This window comes from Hippopotamus amphibius, chromosome 12 (assembly GCF_030028045.1).
Source record: "Hippopotamus amphibius kiboko isolate mHipAmp2 chromosome 12, mHipAmp2.hap2, whole genome shotgun sequence".
Lineage (NCBI taxonomy): Eukaryota > Metazoa > Chordata > Mammalia > Artiodactyla > Hippopotamidae > Hippopotamus > Hippopotamus amphibius.
Window position 1 is genome coordinate 35332859 of NC_080197.1, and position 27457 is coordinate 35360315.

Sequence of the window (27457 nt, forward strand, 5' to 3'; positions counted from 1 at the left end):
CCCACAGAACTGGGCTGCCCAGGGTCTGGAAAATCATCCCTTCCTTAGCCACGTGCTGTTCCCCATTCTGCAGAGTTTGCATTTTGGGGGCACTTTGGGTTTAGCTTCCTGCTTGTCTGGAGTCTTTTAGTTGCAAGTAACAGAAAATCCAACTGAAACTGGCTTTGGAAAAATGGAACAATTGCCTCCTGTAAGAAAGGATAACCCAGTGGGGGCACTGATTTTCTATGTGGCTTGATCCAGGACTTATTAGATACCCCAATCACAGGCCAAGCTTCTCTCTCTACCCTCTGGCTTTGCTGGCCCCATCCTCAGAGGAGTGTCCCTACCTACGGCCACGAGAGTGGACTGTGGGCTCATCCAGTGAGGAGGACAGTCTGGCTGGGCCCAGCTCTCAGAGGCTTGTTGGGCCTCGTTGGGCTGTATGCTCATTCCTAAGCTGGCGGCTGGGGCCAGGCCAGGCCAGGCCAGGCTGTGGTGATGGCTTTGTCCCTTGCCCTGTGCTCCCCATGGAATCTGGGCTGGAGTCTCAATCTGGGGGTGGGGGTGGGAGTGGGGCAGTTAGCAGGATGCCAAACAACAATCCAGGGCAGGGGCCGGAGAGAGGAAGCCTGGTTCCAGGCAGACAAGGCTTCCTGTTCCTCTGGAACACCCCCACATTCAGTGCTCGCTACCCCCGGTTGTCTACATGTGGACCCCTGCCCTCATTGCCTGGAGTCCACAGCCTTTTTGGGACGCCCACCTACTCCACCATTCTGTCCACAGAACAGTGTTGAAGAGGGAAAGGTTGGCCCATTTCGATAGACTGGAGTATCTTTTAGACAACCAAGAGCACCGCTGGACACTCCCTTTTTAGAGGATGTATTTAATCACAGTTCCGGTCTCCTAGCCTTGTTTAGAACCATGTTTTTCTTGGACTTTTTTTTTCTTGAGTTTTCAATTTCTTTGGAATTGAAATTCAATTGAAAGGTTGAAAAGGGAAATCTTTTTATTATTCTAATTATATTGTAGACATCTAAAAAGCCTGTAAACCCTTCTAGAACTGTGGTGTACATTTATTTTGTCCTGTGCATTCAGATAAGATTGTGCTTTTTGAATTTTCAAACAGAAATTTGATGACCCATTATGGTTCGCCTGTAAATATATAGCTGCAGCTGGTCAGAAACTCTTTTGCATATAAAAGAGAAAAAGATCAGAGTAGCTTATAATATGCCTGCGTCTCTCCCTGAGCTCTTCCTAAAAGGGAAGGAGGGATCATGTCCACAGAATGACTATCTTGCTTTTTGAATATGTAGAGATTATTAATTGCTATAATAGTACATTTGGTTCTAGAAAAATTCTTTATTGCTGACATTTGAAGCTTATGACTTCTGCAGCTGATTACTGTTCAGCTAGACACAAATTCTGGGTACTGGTTGGCTAATCACTGCCTAAGTGGAGAGAGTCATAGAGCCCTTTGAATGTGCACTGAGGCTGCATTTGCTTGAAGGTTGGTGACAGTCCTTACTATCTTGTTTACAGGTCACTGGACTTTATGAATTTTGTTTTCAGTCTTTTTCCTGTAAGTACATGTTGAATTTTGAGTAATATAATTGGTTTTATAAACTAAAAAATTTATAGAAAAATAAGATTTTTCTATAAATTTAATTTAAAAATTTTTTAAATTAATTTAAAAAATTACGATCCATACTCGTTGTCTAAACATTTAATCTGCTATGAATGTTGAATTTGAAACCACTTCTCTGTTCTGAAATAAAAGGTTGAATGACATGTCATGAACGCTTAAAAGTAGATAAGATTGTCATTTTCAATAATTTTTCAGTCATGCTGTTGTAATAGTGTTCCTTCAATGCATGGTTTCTTTTAGAGATTGTTTCACCGATGTTTTATTAGCATCAAATCTTGAAGAGAATGCTGGTAGTACATGAAAATATCAGGAATTACACTAAAGCGAGGTAGACTGTTGTATTACATTAGAGTTTGCTTTGGCTTAAAGAATGCTGACATGATGAGATTGTTTTTATGAGGGTAGAAAAGTGGGAACCTGCGGATCTTCTGGTTGACGTTGCCTGACACAGTGCCCGGTACGTGGGAGTGACTTGACCCTCTACGGTTGGATGGCCCCAGGCAGACACCCAAGTGCAAACAAGATTCTCCATCTCAAGGTGCCCTGGCCACTGCCTCCATTTTGTTTCATGGTTGTCAAGGGATAGAGATTCTGACCAACTTCTCATCACTTTATTGGAGTGAAGAAAGTGGGGAAGAAAGACAATTTAGGTTGCTTAATTGGATTTTTATGGCTTTTTCCATGGCTGGCCTATCCGTTAAGTCAAGTGGGCAACAGCACTTCTTCAGTTAGCTAATTACAGGCAAGGTATCTGTTTTATTTTTTACTCGATGCTGATTCTTTTTTATACTAAGGCTAAAAAACAATTCTGTTGCCTAGAAGCTATGTGATCGTAGATTGTATTTCCTCATTTTGTTAGATGAAGGCTTGGTGATGATATTCTCCATCGTAATTTTTAAAAATTAATTTTAAGGCATTTCGCAGCTCTTAAAACACTGTAAATGATCCCAAGGGAGGGTTTGCAAAGCCGGCTTCCCTCAGAAATGCCCCAAAGTAAATTCACCAAGTTCAGTTCATTCCTATTTTGAAGTCCATGCGGAGACAGATCTTCAATATTATTACAAAAGCAGTGCTGGCTTTAAAATAGTAAAAGACATGTTTACTTTTTAATTAATGATTTCAGAATATGGCAGACAGGAACAAAACACCTCCGTTACTTCATCCTCAGTTCTTCCCATCCACGTCTAAGCAATCATTAAGGTCTCCTCCTCCCAGAGGAAGGCCCCCGGGGATGTGGCACTCAGTCCTTATTTTCAGCTTGAGTATTTCAACAAGGTGACTTGCAAGTTCCCCAGAAGGAGCTGTGTTATTTTGCTAGAAAGAAGGAAGATCAGGTCAAAGAGTGATTCACTCCTTCGGATTGCACACGTGTCCCCAGGATTTTGGATTCTCCCAGGCAATGCCTTCACAGGGTTCAGGAGGAGGCGAAGTCCCAAAGGGACAAATTAGCTCTGGGAAGAGCAGGCTGCTTTTGCAGACACCCGGCAGAGGGTCACAGTGGACGTGAGGAGCACAGACAGTCCACGGCAGCACTGTCCCATAGACAACAAACTCTACACGTTCCAGCAGCCTCGTTACAAAAAAAAGTAAAGAGACACAGGTGCAATCAATTTTAATAATATATTTTACTTAATGTGTTATATCTAAAATTTAATCATTTCAGTATGTAATCAGTGTGGAAAATTATTAATGAGATCTCAAACATCCCTCTTCTCAGTTTTTAAAATCCAGTGTGTATTTTACACTTAGGGCACATCTCAATACAAGCACTAAGTTGTCATCAGAATCCTTGACTTGCATTTAGATTTCGTACAATTTACAGTTGAATGAGTAGATTCATGTACCCAAGTTGTTCTAAATATACATAAAACTTTTCCAATAACTAAACTGAGTATCAGTTTTTATTTTATTGTTTTTTCTTTTCCATTATGGTTTATTACAGGATATTGAATGTAGTTCCCCGTGCTATACAGTAGGACCTTGTTGTTTATTCATTTGATATGTAATAGTTTGTATCTACTAACCCCAAACTCCCAGTCGGAACCTCCCCACAGCTCCTTCCTGGTGGCAACCATAAGTATGTTCTCTATGTCTGTGAGTCTGTTTCTATTTCGTAGATAGGTCCATTTGTGTCATGTTTTAGATTCCACATGTGAGTGATATCATATGGTATTTGTCTTTCTCTTTTTGACTTCGCTTAGTGTGATTATCTCTAGGTCCATCCATGTAGCTGCAAATGGCATTATTTCCTTCTTTTTTATAGCTGAGTGATATTCCACTGTACATGTATATACCACACCTCCTTTATCCATTCATCTGTTGATGGACATTTAGGTTGTTTCCATGTCTTGGCTATTGTAAATAGTGCTGCTATGAACATTGAGCTGCATGTATCTTTTCGAATTAGAGTTTTGTCCAGATATATGCCCAGGAGTGGGATTGCTAGATCATTTAGTAGTTCTTTTTTTAGTTTTTTGAGGAACCTCCATACTGTTCTCCATAGTGGCTGCACCAATTTACTTTCCCACCAACAATGCAGGAAGGTTCCCAAATATCAGCTTTGAAATTTAAATTTAAATTAATCAAAATGAAATAAAATTAAAAATTCAGTTCCCCATTCACACTAGCCATATTCCAAATGCTCAGTGGCCAGACGCAGCTCCCAGCCAGAATACTGGACAGTGCAGATACAGGTCAGGACACGCAGATCCCACTGCCCAGGTTAACTCACCCTTAGATCTCTTCACCCAAATGGGATCATGTCTTGATAAAATACACAGACATCCACTGATGTGTAATCACAGGCCTTTAGAGCAGAAAAGACCTGGAGCCACCACCCTCTCGTCTCCCAGAGGCGGGGACCACGGCTGGAGCAGCATCAGTTGGTAAACCCAGGGTCTTTGCCATGACACGGCACTGCCTCATCACTCCTGGATACAAGTGAATTTGCAAACACAAATATCCTTAATTTAAAACTCTACTTCCGGAAAAGATCTGTGCCGAATGGGTGCCATCGTTCACAATCTTCCTTTATTCGGGTTTCAGTCAGAGATGCAGATATTTTCTCCATATTCTTGCAGCTGCTTACCCCCTAAATTTTCTGATTACTTTCCAAATGATAGGAATCTTTAACTTTAACACTATCTTCTTTACAAATTTTAGTCCTATTTTCCTTAGTGTTTTGTAGCAGAAATTTGTTTAGTGATAAATGATTTCTGGTCTCCACTCCCGCCAGAAGAAGGACTTCTGCATCATTTCTCTGCCGCATCTCACCCCTGAGTTTGTCCTCATCCAGAACTTCGTCAAAGTCGTCCCCTTCAACAACTGCACCCTGGACCAGGACCTCTATGTCTTCCATCGGGCGGGATTGCTCAAGTAAGCGGATGTGCGTTTGGCCAAAAGACAGTCCATGAAGTTAGGAAAAAAGAGAATGGAACAGGAGCTCCCTGACATTTTAATTTAATGGTTTATTTTTAAAATTGTCTTATTGGCAGAGGGTTTGATCAAGTGATTTTATCCAGTCCATTTAGGGAAAGAGTCATAGTGAAAGTTGCTGGTCCAATCAGATATTAGAGCATAATCTAACTGCAAAATAGTCAAAACAATGCCATGTTGACCATTTCTATGGGTAGAAATGACCATTTCAAGGTAACACAATAAAGAGTTCCATTGCAGACCCCAATAGCATAAGAACTGAATGTGTGTCTGTGTGCAAAGGTATTATAGATATATGTATATGACAACATTTGTGTTACAGTGGGAAAAGGAAGGATTATTTTGTAAATGGTGGGACAAAATAAAGACAGAAATGTTCTTTATATTCTACAGTAAAATAAATTCCCAAGTGACTCAAGAGTTAAATGTAAATATTGCAATAGTTAAAAATTAGAAACTATATCTACAGTGCCAGGTTCTGGGCCAGATTCTGAGAATACAGCAGTGAACAACTTACTGGTGTGTCCCCCGTCCTTTCAAAGCTTAAAACACTCCTGTAAAAGTAAAACTGCAGCAGTGTTTCTGTGGGAGACGTGTCATTGGGAGATTCAGCCCAGTTGGAGGAAGCTTTCCTGGGGAAGAATGTTAAGTTTTAGACAAGGAGTGTGAGTGAAAATTGAACTTTATATTGTCTCAGGATGGGGAAGTTCTTTTTAGAACATGGAAGAAAAAAATTAAGATTTCTTTTTTTTTTACTATGTGAAGCTTCAGAATCACTCTAATTTAATTAAAATGCAGCTAATGAAAGGACATTTTTAACAAATACAGCAGACACAAGGTTGGTATATTTAATATATAAAGAGCTTTAATAAATCAGTAAGAAGACTAACACTGAAATAGAAAAACTAACCCCCCATGTGGCCAGACTGTTTGCATATGAAAAAAACAAAAAATCAATGGGTATTAAAAATCTTCAAACTTATCGCTAATAAGGGAAAAGAAACAAAAGCAAGAATGAGACATCATTTTTGGTCAGTTGGCTAGAATTAGAATATGGAAACATTCTAATGAAAAAAATGTAACTCTTGTCGGAATGTAAATTGACATAAAATTTCAAAGGGCAGTTTGGCCAGAACACTAAAGTAGTTTATATCCTTTCACTCTTTACTTCCACTCCAAGAAATATATCCTAGGAAACTTGTTGCAGAGATGCAAACAAAAATTTACATCTGAGGATTAAAGAACATCTGAAATACTCTAAACATCCAATAGTAAGAGAATGTTTAAATACTTTATGGTACCTATAGGAAGGACTCTATTCGTTTAAAGAATACCTAATGATTGGAAAATGCTTGGAATATAAAGTTAGAGTAAAAAACTTATCAACATATAAAATAGCATTTAAATATGACCAAAATTTCTAAAGAAGGAAAAAATACATGAATAAAATAGACTAAAAGGAGACATACAGATGTAGTTAATGCTTGGTGTGCCCCCCAGACCCCTCCTCGTTCAGGACTGAATTTCCCACCTGCAGGGTGTGCAGGCGCCACCAGCTCGAAGCTGGGTTCCCCCCTCCCAAGGAGACTGCCCTGGCTGGAGGAGAGGGGCTTTGCCCAAGGTCCGCCCTCCAGAGGGCAGCCTGCATGCAGCGACTAGTCTGTGTGGGGGGAGGGGGAGGGGCAGCTGTGAAGGGTCTTCCCAGGGCCAGTGTGGAGGGTCCCACATCCCTCATCACCCCCAGTGTGCGGATCTCTGTGTGAGGCTGCCTCCCCGGGGAACCTAGCCAGCAGCACTCAAGTTGGCCTTTGTTTGGCTTGGGGTGGTAGGAGGAGCGTCAAGGGTGATTTTTAATTTCCTTTCTCACATTACCTAAATTTTGGAATTTTCCTACACCAGCCTTGGATATAGAAAGTGGTTGAAACCCATCAAATTGGCTTAGGTAACTGGAGAATTTTACTACTACACAGAGCCAAGGGAAGAATCTGAGGGCGATGTTGGGTTTACACGTGGTTCATTAGCCCTGATGGATCTGTCTCTTCTGAGTTGACTCCTTCTCAAACACAGTGGTTGCAGGGCGGGTGAGATAGCTCCAGACCTTTACCACTTAAGTCCACCAGGGAAAGAGTGGTGGGGATGCTTCTGTTCAGAAGTTTCATTGCATCTCATTGGCTCAGACTGGTCCTGTGCTGGCTGACCTTGAACCCCATCACTGGGCTAGAGGCTGCTGGTTGACATCACTTGGGTCTGGTCCCAGAGCTCAGGGCTGGGTGGGGGAGGGGCGCATCAGCAGACACAAATCTGGGGGGCACTTCTGGAGACATGGGCATTGGAGCTGCTCCCCACACTTCCCTCTCGGGATAGAACCATCTCGATCAGTAGAAAGTGAACAGTAGATCTATTATAGAAACAATGTCAGTACTGTCCATTTTCTATGATTTAACTTTTTCAAACTGTCTTATACATATAGTCTTATTTTTACAGAATATTATGGAGCTCATCACACTGCGCATTTAAAATATGTATGTTTAACTGTATGTAAATTATGCCTCTGTAAATTTGCTGCAAAACCTATGACAAAGGGATTGGTGGAATCGTTTCAGAGACCTTCTCTATGATTGACATAATAGCCTTTGAATGAAACTTTGAGAAATCTTCTAAATGATTACTTTGTAGTTGGGGAATGGTGAAATGAATTTTGGCATATTCCTTCAGTACATTATCATGCAGATTTTGAAAAAATAAAAACAGATCTATATGTACCATATGCAGTGATCTCTGGGATGGTGAGAAAAGCAAGGGTCAGATGACAACAGTAGTAATAGTAATGACAGCTTACATTTATGGAAGGTTTGTGTGTTTCAAGGACTTTCGTAGTCACTTTCCATGTGTCTTTACGCACAGTGACCTTGTAAGCTATATACCATTATTATTATCCCCATCTTACAGGTAAGGAAACTGAGACTCAGAGAGGTTATGTAACTGGCCCCAAATGCACGCAGCAGAAAGTAGCAGAGCTGGAATTGGAATGGAGGCAGCTGCTTCCAGAGCCAACTCATAACCGCCTCCCGTGTTGCTTCTCTATGCCGTGTTTTCAGTGTAAAGCTGTTGTAGCAGAAAGACCCCAAAGCACAGTGGCGTGAGCCAGATGGTGGTTCTGCCTCTACGACACAGTGGTCCAGACAGGAGCAGGTGGTCTAAGGAGAGTCATGGATTTTCCCCACGAAGCTGTCCAGGGACCCAGATTGCTCCTCCATCTCATAGAGCAAGGGTCTTACCTACGTCTGCGTGGAGAGTCAGGGGTCTGTGAGTTTGGACGGGAAGAAAAACTACATCTTTCTGTTACTAACCTCTGATTGAAGTTTGACGTGTCCTTCCACTATAAATGGAAGCAACGAGCCTCAGAAGTGTTAGCAAAGCCATGACATTGCAGCCCATAGAAGTCGCGCATATTCGCGTATCACCTTGCCATTGTTGCAGGTTGTCTCAAAATACAGATGTTCATTGTACTTTGAAATTACAGTAAATTTATTCTCAACTAGAGCTTGTGACTTGATGCATTAATAAGGAGGCACAAATATTACCAAAACACACATTTTTAAAAACATTTTGACTATTCTTTGTTATAATTTGTTGCCTTTGATTTTACACATTGAAAAGCATTAGTCTGAGAAGGGGTCCCGAACATCCCCAGACTCCCAGACTGTCGGGGGGCCCACAGGGCAGGCAAGTGTTAGACCCCCATCAGAGTAGGCTCCTTTCCTCCTGGCGCTGTGGGCTGGCTCAGGGCACCGCAGCCATGTTTCAGCCATGGGGAAGAGGGCAAAGAGAAAGCGAGGGGAAGACTGTCATCTTACGGAAGTTACATCACTTCTGGCCATAGTCTGTGGTCAGGCAGTTGGTTGCGCGGCCCTGCCAAGCTGCAGCGGAGGCTGGGGGACGAGTCACTGGAGGGTCAGTTATGTGCCCAGTGAAAACTCGGTTGATTCAGTTATTAAAAGGGAGAAGGTGAGAGGGAAACTGGGGACCATCATATCTAGTTTTTATCTTACATATGTAGACACGTTCTAGAAAGGTCCACAGGACTTTATTAACCTTATGTGCCTCTGGGGAGCAGGACAGGGATGTGGGGGTATAAATGGCGACTTACTCTTTGCTTTATGGCTGTTGGTTCTGTTTGATTTTTTTTTCCATGAATGAACTGTATTTTTTAGAGCAGTTTTAGGCTCACAACACAATTGAGCAGAAAGCGTGGCGGGTTCTGACATACACCTTCCCCACCCCCACACAGACTCTCCTACAGTTAACATCCCACACCAGAGCTACACCATCTGTACCGCCGAGGAACCTGCCGGGACTCGCCATTATCAACCAGGGTCCACGGGTTACAGGAGGGTTCACTCCTCTGTTGTACATTCTCTGGGTCTGGACAAATGTGTAAATATGTATGTAGCACTGTAGTGTCACACAGAGGAGTTTTTTAAAAATCCCCTCTGCGCCACCTGTTCATCCCTCTCTCCTTCCCCACAGCCTCTGGCAACTGCTGGTCTTCTTACTGTCCCCATAGTTTTGCCTTTTCTGGAATGTCATAGTTGGAATCATACAGTGTGTGGCCTTTACAGATTGGCCTCGTTCCCTTAGTAATGAATATTTTGAAGTTCCTCCATGTCTTATCATGGCTCAATAGCTCATTTCTTTTTAGCTCCAAATAATATTTCATTGTCTGGGTGGACCACAGTTTATTTATCCAGTCATCTACTGAAGGACAGCTTGGTTGCTTCCAAGTTTGGGCACTTACGAATAAAGCTGCTGTAAACACCTGTGTGCAGGTTTTTGTGTGGATGTAAGCTTTCAACTCATTTGGGTAAATACCAAAGAACACAACTTTAGATTGTATGGAAAGAATATTGACTTTTGTAAGAAACTGCTACACTGTCTTCCAAAGTTCTCCATCATTTTGCATTCCCACCAGCAACGAAGCAGAGCTCCTGTTTTCTCACATCCTTACCAGCATTGGTCAGTGTTTTGGATTTTCACCATCCTCCTGGGTGTGTAGTGGTATCTTGTTTTAATTTGCGTTTCCATAGTGACTGCTGGTGTTGAGCTTCTTTTCATTTGCTGTTTGCCATCTGTATATCTACTTTGATATCTGTCCATATCTTCTGCCCTTTTAAGATTGGGTTGTTCATTTCTGTTTGATTTTTAAAAATTCTGGGCATGCATCACTTCCATAATAGAAAATGTAGTTAATCCTGTATCCCTGAGCATTCCAGTTATGCTGCTCAAGTAACTAGTGCATGTATTTAGTTCGGCATTAAGGAGAACCCCAAAGTCTTAAGAAAATGTGGTGACATTTTCTTATGACTTGGGGTTCTCCTTAATGAATAAATATGCACTGATGAGAGCAACTGGATGACAGGGGATCAGGATTGGGCCGTGGGTCTGCTTGTAGTAGTGGCCTCGTTCTTAGTGGTTTAATTACTTAATTCGTAGTCATATTCTTTGCTTGTACACTCTCTCTCTTTTTTTTTACTATGAACACATACTGCTTTTATTAAAAGTTAAGTTTAATTTTTTGAAACAATGAGACTTTCAATACTTGTCTGGACATTAGTCTTGGTTGCAGCAGGGCCCTACTTTTTCTTTGTAACCATTTGCAGTGTCAGCTTTGTTTTTGTTTTGTTTTGTTTAAATCACTTATGTACAAAGTTGGAACAAATCATGTACACCTGGGTTCTTTTCTGAAACGTTAAAGACTCACAAGCAGAAGTAGCTTCCGTGCCTTTAAAAGACCATGATCTTTGTCCCTGTTCCCGTCTGAGCCCTCATCGGGAACCTTCCTTTGTAGCTCTGAGTTTTGTGGCCAATCCAGCCACCACTGCACATCCAGTTCTCAGCGTGTCCAGTCTTGTAGCTCCTTTGCGCTTTTTTTTTAATTTTAATTTTTAATTTTTTTTACAATAAACTGCATATATTTAGAGTGTACAATTTAGTATCGCAATCTCCCAGTTCATTCCCCCCACAACCCTTCCCGCTTTCCCCACTTGGTGTCCATATGGTTTGTTCTCTACATCTGTGTCTCTATTTCTGCCTTGCAAACCGGTTGATTTGTACCATTTTTCTATAGTCCACATATATATGTTAATATACGATATTTGTTTTTCTCTTTCTGACTCACTTCACTCTGTATGACAGTCTCTAGGTCCATCCATGTCTCTACAAATGTCCCAGTTTCATTGCTTTTTACAGCTCAGTAATATTCCGTTGTATATATGTACCACATCTTCTTTATCCATTCATCTGTTGATGGACATTGAGGTTGCTTCCATGTCCTGACTATTATAAACAGTGCTGCAATGAACACTGGGGTGCATGTGTCTTTTTGAATGATGGTGTTCTCTGGGTATATGCCCAGTAGTGGGATTGCTGGGTCATATGGTAGTTCTATTTTTAGTTTTGCAAGGAACCTCCATACTGTTTTCCACAGTGGCTGTATCAATTCACATTCCCATCAGCAGTGCAAGAGCGTTCCCTTTTCTCCACACCCTCTCCAGCATTTACTGTTTGTAGCTCCTTTGCGCTTTTACTCTTGTTCCTGTCCCCGTGCCACTCGGAACCTGTGCCTGGTCGTGTAGGGGAGACGTCCCTCAAAAGCCACCCGTGTGTCACCAACAGCGGATGTCTCTCTTGTGGACATGGCAGCGGGTCACCGGTCTCTAGAGAAAGCTTAGATCTTTAATTCTTTAAATCCTAAACACTAAAAGCTTTTGAAAATATTAGAAATAGGTGTTTTGCCTGCAGAATCGCTCAGCTCATAAAAGGAACACGGTTCCAAAACCTCCTTCTTCCCTCTGCTCTTTCAAAGCCCAAACCCCAGGGCCTCTTCATGCAGCTGAGCTTGGCCGGAGAGAGAGGAGGCCAGGTGACCTGAAGATCTTCCCACAGAAACGTGGAGGGAGGACACACTCACACCTTACATCCCAGAGGTATTTGTATTTTTTAAAAAAATGACTGATGTTAAACAGTGAATTTGGAGGAAGTTCAGATCTCACAGAATGAAGCTCAGAGATGTGAGTGTGGAGCCACCTCGGAGACCGGCCGTCCCCTTAGGTGTCTGCCTTCCCAGGCCTTCCCCACCTTTCCTGTCTCTGGAAGTCCCCAGATGTCATGTCCTCCCACCTCTGCCCCCCCTCACTGACAGCCGGGGCGTGGGAGCTCCAGGAGCAGCACCACATCCTTTGTCAGCCAGGCCCTGTGCGGCAAGGCTCTGGGACCTGCACCCCCAGCCTGTGGGGCTCACGCTCGCCTTTTAGTCAGTGAGGTCTCACAGGGTTTGTTGGTCCCTGACGTCAAGGACGACCATCCGGGGTGGCTGGCTGCCCTGCAAGGCCATCATGGACATGCTTCTTGTACCCTCCTGCCCTAGAGAGCCTGGCCTCGCCCTTGTATAGGGAGGTTTCTGTGTTTCAGAGCTGCTGGTTCTACTCCAAGTGTGGTCCATGGCTAAGCATCTGCCAAGAACTTGCTGAAACACAGGGTCTGAGCCCTGCCCCCGGCCTTCTGAGTGTTTGCCTGGGAGTCTGTGTTGTGAACAAGGGTCCCACTTGATTTCTATGCCCGTTAAAGCTTGAGAAGCATTGAAGGTGTTTCTGCTTTTGGTGAATAAATCATTTGGTAGAGAAGAATGGTGATTCTCGCTCTCTTCCAAATACAGATTTTCTGTAACCATGTAAGTCACGTGTCCTTTAAACCTTTAGTTTCTGGTAATTTTTGGTTCTGTTGAGGTCTTAAGGCCCTTCTGTATTGCATAAATAGACCCCTGGGCTAGATGTTATACGAATATTTGAACAATGACAGTCTCGTGGATTTATATCTACTTATACAAAGGAATGATTTACTTTCTCGTATCTCCTTCTAATTCTTTTTTTAAAATTGAAGTAGAGTTGACTCACAATATTACATTAGTATCAGGTATACAACACAGAGATTCAATCTTTTTTATAGATTACACTCCATAAAAGTTATAAAATATTGGCTCTGTTCCCTGTGCTGTACATTACGTCTAATTCTTGTCTTTTCATAAACACCTGAGTTCTTGTCTTCTCACAACCTGAGTTCTTCTAAAAACATCTTTTGGAATTTTAAAAATTAGATTATCAGTGGGAATGTTTTCAGTTGGAAGTAAAAGAAATCCCAACTCGGAATGGCTTCAGCCATAGGGCGTGCATTGGCCCCCATAGCTGGGGGGTCTGGAGGTGGGCAGGGCTTTGGGGTATGAATCTTTGGGGTCCTGGTTACTTTCCGTGTCCACACTGCTTCCCCCGTGTCGGCTCCAGCCTGAAGTTGGCGTCCCTCACGTCGGCCCGATGGCTGACACCTGTGACCACTGCGGGGGGCGGGGGGGGAAGCTGGCTGCAGGTGGGCTTCCTTTCTCAGAGGCCCCGGCCCACCCCCTCATTCATCCAGTGCTTGGTATTGAGTGTGCAGGGTGAGCCGCCCCCATCCCAGGTTCTGGGGAAGCAAAAGTCACCCAAACCTCCAAAAACCCTCACCCTCGTGGGGCCTGCATTCCAGGTAGAGGAGAAAGACATAAAGAAGGGAAACGCCAGAATATACAAACAGCTCATGGAGCTCAATATCAAAAAAACAAAGCAACCCAATCAAAAAATGGCTGGAAGACCTAAAGAGACATTTCTCCAAAGAAGACATAGAAATGGCTAAGGGGCATGTGAAAAGATGCCCAACATCACTAATTATTAGAGAAATGCAAGTCAAAACTACAATGAGGTATCACCTCACAGAAGTCAGAATGGCCATCATCAAACAAAATCTACAAACAATAAATTCTGGAGAGGATGTGGAGAAAAGGAAACACTCTTGCACTGTTGGTGGGAATGTAAATTGATACAGCCATTATGGAGAACAATATGGAGGTTCCTTAAAAAACTAAAAATAGAAGTACCATATGACCCAGCAATCCCACTACTGGGCATATACCCTGAGAAAACTATAATTCAAAAAGACACATGCACCCCAGTGTTCATTGCAGCACTGTTTATAATAGCCAGGACATGGAAGCAACCTCAATGTCCATCGACAGAGGAATGGATAAAGAAGATGTGGTATATATATACAATGGAATATTACTGAGCTGTAGAAAGCAATGAAACTGGGACATTTGTAGAGACATGGATGGACCTAGAGACCGTCATACAGAGTGAAGTGAGTCAGAAAGAGGTAAATTCATGTATTAATACATGTACATGGAATCTAGAAAAATGGTACAGATGAACCTATTTGAAGGGCAGAAATAGAGACGTAGACATAGAGAACGGGCATGTGGACATGGGGTGGAGGAAAGGGGGTGTGGGATGAATTGGGAGATTGGGATTGACATATATACACTACCATGTGTAAAATAGATAGCTAGTGGGAACCTGCTGTATAGCACAGGGAGCTCAGCTCGCTGTTCTGTGATGACCTAGGTGGGTGGGATGAGGGGGTGGGAGGGAGGTCCTAGACAGAGGGGATGTAAGTATACATATAGCCGATTCACTTTGTTGTACGGCAGAAACTAACACAACATTGTAAAGCAACTATATCCTAATTAAAAAAAAAAAACTAACCTTAAAAAAAAAAGACTTAGAGTGGAGTATAGCATCTGGCAAGTGGATTCTGGGGGCTCTTTACAGTAACACTGTGCTTAAACCCTGGGACTTGGGTTTTAAATGGAGAATGGAGCCAGGTCTATTCAAAAGAGAGGCATATTCAAGTTCAAAGGCTATGTACACTGTGCCTTTTGTCTTGCTATACTTGGTGTTGTTTAGTTATGGTATTTGTGTTATAACCATTTATATGATTTATATTTAATGGGGATTAAAAGAAGAAAAACTTTAAAAAAGAGGGGACACTGAGAAGACGCAGAGTGTGTCATTGCTGAGGGTGGCTGTGAAGCGGGATGAGAGGTGGGGGGCAGGGTGGTGTGGAGGGAAGTTGGGGTGCGGAGGGAAGGAGGCGACCGCAGCCGCGTGGGCACAGCCGGGGACAGCCCTCCACACCCACGCTTCTGCCGTGGCTTTAAAATACATCGTGTCCTTCCATTTTTTGCTTCACTTCTCTTGACATTTGGGATGCGCTGTTCGTGCCTTTAAGTTCGGTTACTCTAAATTTCATGACCTCGTGTCCTGGTCTCCCACCTGATCGCACTCCTCTTCCCTTGGGAAATTATATTTGTGTCTGTCACCTGCCCTCTGCCATGCTGCTGAGCACGGGGACAAATCAGTCACTCGGTCGTTAGCGATGTCACCTCTCCCGTCCACAGATGCCACACGAGGGCCCCTCTCGTTTCCTTTGTGGCTGCTGGTCTTTGAGAGGACGCTTCCCACTATTTATGTTAGCTCTGATTTGGAATGTGCATAAACTGAATGCTTTTTCACACTGTACTTCATCGAGTGATCTCTGGAATGCTTCCACATGTAACCTGAGGCTGGAATGTGGTACAAGGACCCTTTTCCTTTTCCTCCTGCTGCCCGTCCTTCCCCATCACACTGGCTTTCCTTCTTCTTTATTCATGAGTGGAGTACACATTGGGTAAACTGACCACTCATTCCATCTTCCTGCCCTTCCAAACCATATATTTCTAAAATTTGCTATTTTTTGAATTTGGGGGACTATGTTTCAAACTTACTCATCCGACTGATATTTTTTGTGCCAGAATTTTCTATGAATAAATATTGACTGCTAAGTTGAATTGAACCACCAGTTGTCAACTTTGCTCAGCAAATAAAAATGCCCTTAGGTAGTTGCCTTTTAAATGGTTCCTTCCCTCAGTGTTTTCCTTTTCTGTGCTTTTCCGTGGGTGACTCACTCATGCCTGGTTGTCATCTTTTTCTAGCACGTCACCGTTATACCTATTTTGGGTTCATGTCATCACGGAGGGTGTTTTAGGGATATCAGTCTTTCTGGCACTTTAAATCAGCTTCCTTGAATAGAAGGCAAGAGAAACTTTATTTTCTGATTACTTTTTTGTTTTTCAGTTTAAACTGAAATGCCAGTGGCTGTCGAATTATTTTATATTTCTATTACATAGATCACTCCTTTGGAATTCAGCAATACTCAAATTACTTTTTCTTCCTTCCATCATTTGGTTTTAATTTACTGGCATCAAAAAATTGCCCTATATTCTGCAAGGCCAAGTGATGACATACACAGACTGCTAGGTGTCTAAAATCATTCATTTGTTCAACTTGGGGTCGAAAAATTAACTATTAAATCTCTTCCCTTCTATTTTTTTTTTAAAAATTTATTTTTTATTTTATTTATTTTTATTTTTGGCTGCATTGGGTCTTCATTGCTGCGCATGGGCTTTCTCTAGTTGTGGCAAGTGGGGGCTACTGTTCTTTGCAATGGCTTCTCATGTTGCGGAGCATGGGCTCTAGGTGTGCAGGCCTCAGTAGTTGCAGCACGTGGGCTCAGTAATTGTGGCACATGGGCTTACTTGCTCTGTGCCATGTGGGATCTTCCCGGCCCAGGGATCAAATCCGTGCCTCCTGCATTGGCAGGCGGATTCTTAACCACTGCACCACCAGAGAAGCCCCTCTTCCCTTCTACTTTTATGTATGGTTTTCTATTTTGTTATGCATGCAGTCTGATTAAATACTATAAATTCTGACCTTTGAGGCCAGAGTCTGCCAAAAGCAGGAAAAGGAAAACTCTTGTGAAGCAAAACTTTCCAGACCCAAGAAGGGACCAGTAGGCAAAGGCGACATCATTTCTTCATGGAGAGGCGACATTTTCCAAGGCATCCAAGTATATCAGAGGGAGGACGAGTGAGAGAGGAGTGACCTGGGAGGTGAAGGACCACAGGAAAGGGTCAGGAAACAAGGGGGGCCCCATGCAGGACCCCCCTCAGGAGAACTGGCTTCCCCTGTGGCTGGAGGAAGCCCTGTGGATGAGTGAGGACAGCGACGGCGAAGCTCCTCTCTGATTCAAGGTGGCTTTAGAACCTCGTGTGAGCCCTTGAGGAAAGAACAGCTAAACCATCCTGGCAACTGAGCATGTGTTCACTTCCAGGAAGGTTGTGCAAGGAGACCTGAGGAACAGGTGGGGAGGGCTGGGGGCGTGGTCTCCTTCCCGGTTCTGCGCCTGGTTATGGGACAGAGGAAGGAGCCCAGTGTAGAGGTTATAGTGAAAGAATGAAGATCAGAAATTCCTCATTCCAAACTTGTGGAGAGATGCAAGTAGGACCATATTTAGGTATATCTGGTGGCCCACCATCTGTTTCAGTTCTGCCAGGCCCCAATTCTGATATTTATTTAGCACATTAAAATTTCATTCCACAGAAGGTCTTGGCATCATTTTGTAAACCCTCAATTGAGTATTCTTAATCTTTATGGTTTATTTGAAAATATGACAAGAAATAAAGATAGCTGCTGGATAATTTGACAATAAATGCAATCTCCTTTTGGTGTGTGCATGTGTATAGTACATCCATATATATTTCAAAAAAATTTCATTTTAATTAAGGATCACACATGTTGCAAATAAAACACTAAGCATCCTTACAAGTTAGTTTTAAAGTCATTTTATCTGTCCAGGGGCTTTCTATGGCTAAAACACAGACTGAGGTCTGCATAACTGCCTGTCCATTTCTTTCTTTTTTAAAAAAATTTATTATTTATTTATTTTATTTATTGGCTGTGTTGGGTCTTTGTTGCTGTGTGCAGTCTTTCTCAAAGTTTCGGAGAGTTGGGGCTGTTCTCCATTATGGTGCTCAGCCTTCTCATTGCAGTAGCATCTCTTGTTGCAGAGCAGGGGCTCTAGGCACACGGGTTTCAGTAGTTGCAGCATGCAGGCTCAGTAGTTGTGGCTCAAAGGCGCTAGAGTGCAGGCTCAGTACTTGTGGCACACGGGCTTAGTTGCTCTGTGGCATGTGGGATCTTCCTGGACCAGGGCTCAAACCCGTGTCCCTTGTATTGGCAGGCAGATTCTTAACCATTGCACTACAAGGAAAGTCACCGCCTGCATCATTGAAAACTTGAAGAGATCTGAGAGTTACTTCTTGGAAAATGGTTCTGGAGTCAATAGTAGATCAGCTCCACGAGGGCAGGCATTGTGGACCCGGGTGGGTTCCCAACACCCGAACACATTGAGCACACAGGGAATGTTGAGTCAGCATCTGGGACTGACTGAGTGAGTCATCCTCCATAAAGCCACTTGAATTGTTGATTTTTAAGGCATTTTAATTGAGGATCTGTTACTTATGCATATTCATTTCTCTCTTTTTCTGGGCGCTCCTGTCAATGGCCACATAAAAGCAATTAGGACACGTACCTGTTGCCACATTTTCCCTTTTGCCGGCCCCAGGTCCCCATCATCTCATTCCAGGTAAAGGCAGAAGAACAGGCTCCTGATGTGTAAGCAGGTCGTATCCACACTGGCCACTTGCCTCAGAGCCCTGGTGAGAATGTCACCTGTGGAGCAAACCTATGTTGTGCTTTTCGAGCTGAGCAGAAGACAATTGAAAAATAGCTCTCAGAGGCAAAGAGGAAGCAATGGAGAGCAATCTTTTCCAACAGAACTATGGAGCGAGCCACATAGCATGTGCTTTTTAAGTGTTCTAATAGCCACAATAATCTAAAAATCCAAAAGAAAGAGGCAAAACTAATTGCAGTATTTATCAGCTAACCCCTTGCAGTCAAAATATTGCTTTGAAATATAATCAGTACAAAAAAGTATCAATTCGATAGTCTACACGCTCGTTTGGTGCCAAGCCTGAAGAATTCAGTGGGTATTTTGCATGGACAGCACGTCTCGATCCAGAGTTGCTACCTTTCAACGCTCAGCAGCCACGTGTGGCTCGTGGCCTCTGGACTGGACAGCATTGCCTTAGAGCAGGGCGCAGACGTGCTGCTGCTGCTGCCCAGTCCTCCCCTGAAAGTCTAGAACCTATAAAAATTGTGAAACCTTCTTCTTTGGCAAACATAAGTAGCAGAGATGAGAGCTTCACAATATAACACAAAATGGTTGCTTCCCCTATTCGACAGTAGATTTTCAAGGACAAAGTAATGAAATAACGTTTGGGTTTTTGTGATACTCGGCAGTAAAATGGCCCCATATCCCATTGAATGTGTGAGCACTGCTGTGCACGAGGAAGAGCCCTGGGCTTTCAGAGCAGACCATGATGTGGTCTGAGCTGCGAGCCTGGCTGGTGGGGGTGGGGGGGGCGAGGAGGGTTGGGGGAGGCGAGGGGGCGGGCGAGGGATGATGCCCACATCCCAGAGAGCAAAGACCAGCACAGTGGCTCCCCCAGAGCTCTTAATAATTCTGTTGTAGTGTTTGTCACTCACAGAAGCCTGGGGGAAACGCTCTGACTGTCTATATGCAAGCTGCATGATTCACTCATTCAGCAGATGTTGCTTGATCACCTACTATGTGCCAGGCATTGGTCTGGCCAAGGGGAGGCAGCAGTGAGCAAACAGACCCAAGTTCTTATCCTCATCAAGTTTTACTTTAGTGAGACGGGAAAAACAATGAACAAAGTAAACAGAAGGTAGGAAGTCAGAGGAGAGATCCCAGAGGAGAGGCACTCAGCCATCCTAGGACTTTGGGAATCACTGCTGAGGACCTTAACCTTGGTCCATGGTGAGAAGTCAGGAGAAAACAGCAACTTTTAAAAAAATTCAATTTATTAATTTCCATTGTATTTTTTTTATTAATTAATTTATTTATTTGGCTGTGTTGGGTCTTCATTGCTGCATGCAGGCTTTTTCCAGTTGTGGCAAGCAGGGGCTTCTCTTGTTGCAGAGCATGGGCTCTAGAGCACAGGCTCAGTAGTTGTGGTGCATGGGCTTAGTTGCTCTGCAGTATGTGGGATCTTCCCGGACCAGGGATTGAACCCATGTCCCCTGCATTGGCAGGCAGATTCTTAACCACTGTGCCACCAGAGAACTCCCAAAACCGTATCTTTATTTTTATTAAGGCTTAATTAAAATCTAGCATTTCCTTCCATCGTAAAAGTAGGCAGTGAACCACAATAGCATCAGTAATACCTGTAACTTTCTCTTCCACTGAAACAGGTATTTTCCTATCCTGTCACATTGTGGGATTTGCAGATATCTCTAAATATTACTTAAGGCCTATGCTCATTTATACAGAAAAGTATGGAAATTATTAGATCACTGCTGAATCATGTTGTTTAATGACGTCATAGAGTGTAATCCTACATATCTTATTTTATGCATTTAAAAACACTTTTCTGAGAGGCGTCTGTGTCATAAAAGAGGTTAAAAACCCTGCATTTACTGGGATTTGAGTAGAATTGTCTTATGATCTGACTTAGCGTTTTATAAGCACTGCCTGCTTTGTTCACTCTACCTGCTTTGTTGAGGATGGATTGCTGGGGGCAGAGGTGGGATAGTGGAAACCATCACGGTGCTGCTGCAACAGCCCAGGCAAGAGGTCCTGGGCGGCCTGGCCAGCAGCTGAGGGCATGAGAAGCAGTTGGGTTCTGGGTGCATTTTCCAGGTGAGCCGGCTCGTGCTGCTGGAAAGTGAGGTGTTGGAGGAAGAAAGCCAAGACGAAGCCGAGAGTTTGGTCCTGGACCACTGGAAGGATGGGGCAGCCATTGACTCAGGCAGCTGCCGGAGGCTCCGGGGTGATAATAGTGAGAGGATGGATAGAGGGCCAGGTTTCTTCATCTGGGAGAAGCAAGATCCTTTAGATTAACTTTATCCAGATCTTCAATGGCATTTTACATCTTTTTACCCGATACTGGTTTGTGAGTGAAGTGTCTCAAACTCTAGCAATATGATGGAGGAATTCGTCATGTTCTTGTCATAGTTGTCAGTTTTTAAATTCAGTATTCTGAAATTGTATTGTTAGAGCGCTACAGATTTGATATTGTTATATTGTCCTGGTGAAATTTTACTTCTATAGTTAAAGACTTTTTTTTGCTCATAATGCTTTTTGCCTTAGGGTCTAACTTACCTGATATTTATTTGCCACACCAGCTTATTTTGGGGGCTATTCAATGCCATTCCCTGTCCTTTTCCCTTCCTCTGTCCTTGGTATTGTATATATGTGTATTTTGTTAACAGTTTTTTTGAGGTATAATTCACACCATACAATTCACCCACTCACACTTCTGTGGTTTTTAGTACATTCACAATTCATCACCCCAAAGGATACCCCTTTCCCATGCTGCTGTCACCCCTGTCCCATCATACCCCCAGTCCCCAGCAGCTAATCTATATCCTGTCTCTATACACTTGCCTATTCTGGGCCTTCCATATAAATGGGATTAAACAATATGTGGCTTCTTTCACTTTTCCAGGTTCATCCCTGCTGTAGCCTGTGTCAGTACTTCATTCCCTTCTGTAGCTGAATAATATTCCTGTGTGTGGATAGAAATTGATGGACATTTGGGGTCTTTCCATTTTGGGGGCTATTATGGATAATGTTGCTACGAACATTCATGAACAAGGTTTCCTATGAACATATGGCCTTAATTCCCTTGGGTATTTTCCTGGTACTTTTGTGGTCTTGTTTCTTACATTTATATCTTTAATTCATCTGAACTAGATTTTGGCATAAAGTGGCCATATCAGAACCAAGTTCTTATCTTTCACTTAAAAATTGCTCATTCTATTTATATTATTAAGGTGATAGTAATTGGTCATCTTTGTATCAGTTAATTATAGATTAGTAGATTGTTCTTGGCAAATATGCCGCTTTGTGCATAGAACGGAAGCATGCATTAAAATGTAAGCACAAATATTCACTACAAGTGAAAGCTAAGTAGATTAGAGGATTTCACTTGATTAATAGTAGGAGCAGGGACTTCCTAGGTGGCGCAGTGGTTAAGAATCGCCTGCCAATGCAGGGGACACAGGTTTCATCCCTGTGCCAGGAAGATCCCAGATGCCAAGGAGCAACTAAGCCCATGCACCACAAGTATTGAGCCTGCACTCTAGAATCCGTGAGCCACAACTATTGAGCCCATGTGCCACAACTACTGAAGCCCGCGTGCCTAGAGCGCGTGCTCTGCAACAAGAGAAGCCATGGCAATGAGGAGCACCACAATGAAGAGTAGCCCCTGCTCTCCGCAACTAGAGAAAGCCCGTGTGCAGCAATGAAGACCCAACGCAGCCAGTAAATAAATAAATAAATAAATAAATAAATAAGGCTCCACACTGAGTTGCCAGCCGAACACACCATGGCACTGCCTGCCCTGGGAGGGGACAGCCACCACCCTGCTCTGATTAGAGACTCCCAGGGCACACGCCTGACCCCAGTTCTCCCCAGGCCTGTGTCCAGGACACCTGTGAGGGTGGAGGGGGATGGCTCAATGTGGGGCTTCCTCCATCAAGGCAACCCAGTTGTTACCCCTGGCAGAGAGTGGGAGCAGTCACAGGGCAGGGATGGGGAGGTGCCCGGGGCAGGGTACCAATGGGGGAGAACACATTGCAGGCATTGGTGCAGGGCGGGTACCATGTGTGAGCCAAGGCTGCAAGCCCAGGACATGTTCCATTGTCCTACTCGACCTCATGTAAGAACATGAAATCAAAGATGAAATTATTAAGAATTTTAAGACTCATGAAGCCAGCCTGGGTTCCGTATAATCTCCTAACTTCTTAACATTGGAAACTGGGGGAAGAATTTGGCTTTAAATACGAAGTAAAAATGACATAAATCCTGGTGCCAAACATTTTAAATTAAATGAATTTAAAGTGTGGCATTGTGTTGTCTGGTTAGTTGCGTAATCACTGATTTTTTTTTACCTTATTCTTTGCACTTTAAAAATTTTTATTTTTAAATTATTAACTTTTTTATTGAAGTATAGTTGACTTATGTTTGCACTTTTTTTGACTTGAATTATGACTCTTTAATTTATACATTTCTATAATTAATTAAATTTAAATGGGATGAAATATCCCACTCTGGACATACTTTCCAGATACTCTAGCCTTAAGGATTTCATTAAAAAGAGGAACTACTCTGACTATTCAGAGTATTTTTTTATCAGATTTTTATTGGAGTGTAATTGCTTTACACTGTTGTGCCAGTTTCCACTGTACAACAAAGTGAATCTGCTGTACTTATACATATATCCGCATATCCCCTCCCTCTTGAGCCTCCCTCCCACCCTCCATATCCCACCCCTCTAGGTCATCAGAAAGCACTGAGCTGATCTCCCTGTGTTATGCAGCTGCTTCCCACTAGCTATCTATTTTACATTTGGTAGTGTATATATGTCAATGCTACTCTCTCACTTTGTCCCAGCTTCCCTTTCCCCCGATCCCTGTGTCCTCAAGACTGTTCTCTACATCTACATCTTTATTCTTCCCCCACCACTGAGTTCATCAGTACCATTTTTTGAGATTCCATATGTATGCATTAGCATACAGTATTTGTTTTTCTCTTTCTGACTTACTTCACTCAGTATGAAGACTCTAGGTCCATCCACCTCACTACAAATAACTCAATTTCATTCCTTTTTATGGCTGAGTAATATTCCATTGTATGTATGTGCCACATCTTCTTTATCCACTCATCTGTTGATGGGCATTTAGGTTGCTTCCGTGTCCTGGGTATTGTAAATAGTGCTGCAGTGAACATTGGGGTGCATGTATCTTTTTGAATTATGGTTTTCTCAGGGTATATGCCCTGTAGTGGGATTGTTGGGTCATATGGTAGTTCTATTTTTAGTTTTTTAAGGAATCTCCATACCATATTCCATAGTGGCTGGATCAAGTTACATTCCCACCAACAATGTTTGCACTTTTTTAAATGTGTGTTTTCCAGGTTTTCTAGAATGAAGAATTACTTTTGTAATTAATCAAACCCCAATGTTATATAAAAATATTTTACCAGATACTATTTTATGTGTGATCTGTTACAATTCTGTCTCCATGTTGGGGGGGTGGGGGTGGTTGGAATACATATTTTAGTACTTTAACCTGAAAAGGAAAATGTGTCTCTCCTTACCCAGGACGATTAAAATAAGATTAGCCACTCTCTCGGATACTCCTGGTGTTGAAAATCTCGTCAGCACCCTCATGCTGCATAAAAGCATACTGGAGGATTTACAGCAATACAATGAGGCTCGCAGGGACCCTGTAAGTACCTGCTGTGACCAGAATGGCTTCGTTTCCTCATGCTTTGGGACTATTGTGACCTATGTAGGTTCAATCCTGAAGTTTCCTTGGGTCTAATTGGAGAGTAGGTAATATTCCATTGTACATTTGTACCATATCTTCTTTATCCATTCATTTGTTGATGGATATTTAGGTTGCTTCCATGTCATGGCTACTGTAAATAGTGCTGCTATGAACATTGGGGTGCATGCATCTTTTCAAATTAGAGTTTTCATCTTTTCCAGATATATGCCTAGCTGTGGGACTGCTGGATCATATGGTAGTTCTATTTTTGGTTTTTTAAGGAACCTCCATACTCTTCAGGGATGCACTGTTGATGCATGCATCAAGTTGGGTGAATGTCCAGAGAATTATGCTAAATGGAAAAATGAGCCAATCCCTAGAGGTTACATACTATATGATTTTGCTTATATGACATTTTTGAAATGACAACTTCTTAGAACAGACCATTTGTAGCCAGGGTTAGGGATGGGAGTGGGGCATGGGACAGATGGGTGTGGTATAGTGGGTAACCCAAGAGATCCTTGTGTTGGAACTGTTCAGTATCTTGACTCATGCTTTGGGACCATTATGACCTATGTAGGTTTAATCCTGAAGTTTCCTTGGGCCTAATTGGAGAGTAGGTAATATTCCACTGTATATTTGTACCACATCTTCTTTATCCTGTGGTGGACACAGGAACCTACACAGGGTACACAGGGGATGAAATTGACCTGAATACACACACACACACACACACACACAACCACATCAATATGCGCTCCCTGCTTGTCATATCATACTGGTGTTTTTGCAGAAGGTTACCATTATAGAATACTGGGCAAAGTGTAGAAGGAATCTCTCTGTATTGTTTTTACAATTGCTAGTGCAACAATCTCCATAGACATTTAACTAAAATTCAAAAAAAAAAAAAAAAAAGGGAAGCCAGTTTCCCTTGAAGGTGTAAACATTAACTTACTAAGTCTCAGCCCTTGAGTACATGTATTCGCAGTATTCTGTGTAGCAAAATGAGACCAGCGCATAGCTGGTCTTGGGCTGCAGACTGAAGTATGTTGATTTTTTCAAGAAAAACACTTCTGCAGATGTTTGAAATGCAGGCTGTAGCAGCACCATCATCACAGAAGAGCTGGCAGACAAATTATGGTTATTCAGTCCTGGGGAGTTGGCAGATTTTTCTTAAAAATGAATGAGGAGAGAGTGTCACTCCAAGAAAACAACTCACAACATGTGTCCGCCATGATAAAGTCCAAGCTTTCAAGAAAATATTAGACTTATAGCAAGTCGGTATCTGCCATCACGAGCTTGACAACTTCCCAAAACTTAAATAAACTTTTTCTGATGAGACTGGTGGTGACATTATCAAATGCGATGTTTTGATATTTTGTAATGAAGTAGGTCAAATTTGGAAAATCCGCATAAGCTTGGTGAACGTGTATTTTCCAGATAGACAGCACATGATGTTACACAATCATGCATAGGTAAAAGATTCAAAGTGCGAAAGAGACCAGTGAATTTTAATGTAGTAGGATATATAAAGTTCACTGATACGGTTTCAGATCCACATGGCAACTAATCTGTAAGTCAGAAAGAGGAAAACAAATATCATATATTATATGTGTAATCTGAAATAGAACCTGCTGTATAGCACAGGGAACTCTACTCAGTGCTCTGTGATGACCTAAATGGGAAGGAAATCCAAAAAAGAAGGGATATGTGTATACATACAGCTGATTCACTTTGCTGTACAGCAGAAACTAACATAATATTGTAAAGCAACTATACTCTAATAAAAATTTTTAAAAACTATTTGACTAAAAGAAACTACTACTTACTACATGTTGAATTTTGGTGAAGCATCAAAGATGAATATAATATCTGAAAATATTATTAAAAAACTTCTTCCTTTTCCAACTATGTATCTTTGTGAAGACAGATTTTTTTGCATATATTTCAATGAAAATAACATATTACAACAGATTGAATACAGAAGCAGGTATGAGAATCCAGCTGTCTTCCATTAAGTCAGATATTCAAGAGATTTGCAAAAATAGGAAACAATGCTACTCTTCTCTCTAAATATTTTTGCCAAATTAAAAAAATTGCTTTAATTAATAAATTCAACAAAAGTTAATAAAATACTTCAAAATTTTCTCAGTTTTAATTTCTAACACAGAAAATAGTGGTAGACATTACATACATGAACCAAAGCTCTATGGTGTCCTCAGGACACAGGGCTCCTGGGATGACGATATTTGAGAACCACTGACGTTGTGCTGAGAAAACAGATTCTCAAAGGAATGTGGTTTGAATCTATCCCATAGGAGCTGGAGGTCTTGGTAAAGCAGCCTCCCAAGCCTTATTTTCTCATAAATAAAGTTATAATGGTAATACTTACCTCAGAGGGTTGGAATGAGAGTTAAATGCATACAAAGAGGGCATGTAACCTATTACCTGGCCCAGAGGTAAGTGGTGATAGGGTGGTGGCTTTATCATTGTCCTTACGTGATCACGGTTGAAACCCTTTATTGACAGCTTACGGAAAGGCTAATAGTAATATTTTTTAGGGTCTTAAATATCTGATTCTCTTGTCAGGATGGAACACCGCTGCAGGCATTTGTAGCCGAAGTTGCAGAACAAGTAGTGGGCATTGCAGTGATCAGAAATGAAATGGTAAGTCATGAAGCGGATATTACATTCCTTGATCGCATCTTTCCCTCTCAGAAATTAACACACAATGCCTGTTTTCAGGTTTCATTTTTACTTGTTTAGTATGAAAGTCTCCTTTTCCTGAAGGCTATAGATCTGCTTGCATCCCACTGGGCGGCCTTTCAAGTCTCCAATTTCTTTTTTTTCAGTTCAAAATGTTTAAAATATTACAAAGAATACATGAAAACATTGACGTTCTAAAAATGCAAATAACCTTCCACCACGAAAAAACGTCCCAGCTTTCTCCCCAAAGGATTACCACTATTGAGAGTTAGGCATTTATCCCTTCCAACATTCTTTCTTGCACATAATTACATGCATCGTGTGTGTGTGTGTGTCTGTGTGTGGTCAAGTGGACATCTAATTTTATTTTGTCCCAATGCACAATTATTCCAAAGTATTTATTATTGAGTAGTCCATTCTTTCCCTACTGATTTAAAATGCTACCTTTACATTATTAAATTTCCATGTGTCTGTGTCTATTTTTACCCTCTATTCTGTTTCATGGATTTATTTGTTGATATCTGTTGCA

General features: G+C 42.2%; 1 protein-coding gene across 1 annotated transcript in view; it reads left to right on the forward strand.

The window, feature by feature from the left end:
- The window catches only part of CFAP61 (cilia and flagella associated protein 61), a 242434-nt gene that overhangs the window by 77725 nt on the left and 137252 nt on the right, over positions 1–27457 (forward strand). Inside the window, exons 11-14 of the mRNA XM_057703248.1 lie at positions 1522–1561; positions 4863–5002; positions 24054–24180; positions 26812–26889. Coding sequence (XP_057559231.1) covers positions 1522–1561; positions 4863–5002; positions 24054–24180; positions 26812–26889 — 385 coding nt within the window. The remainder of the gene's footprint in view (positions 1–1521; positions 1562–4862; positions 5003–24053; positions 24181–26811; positions 26890–27457) is intronic.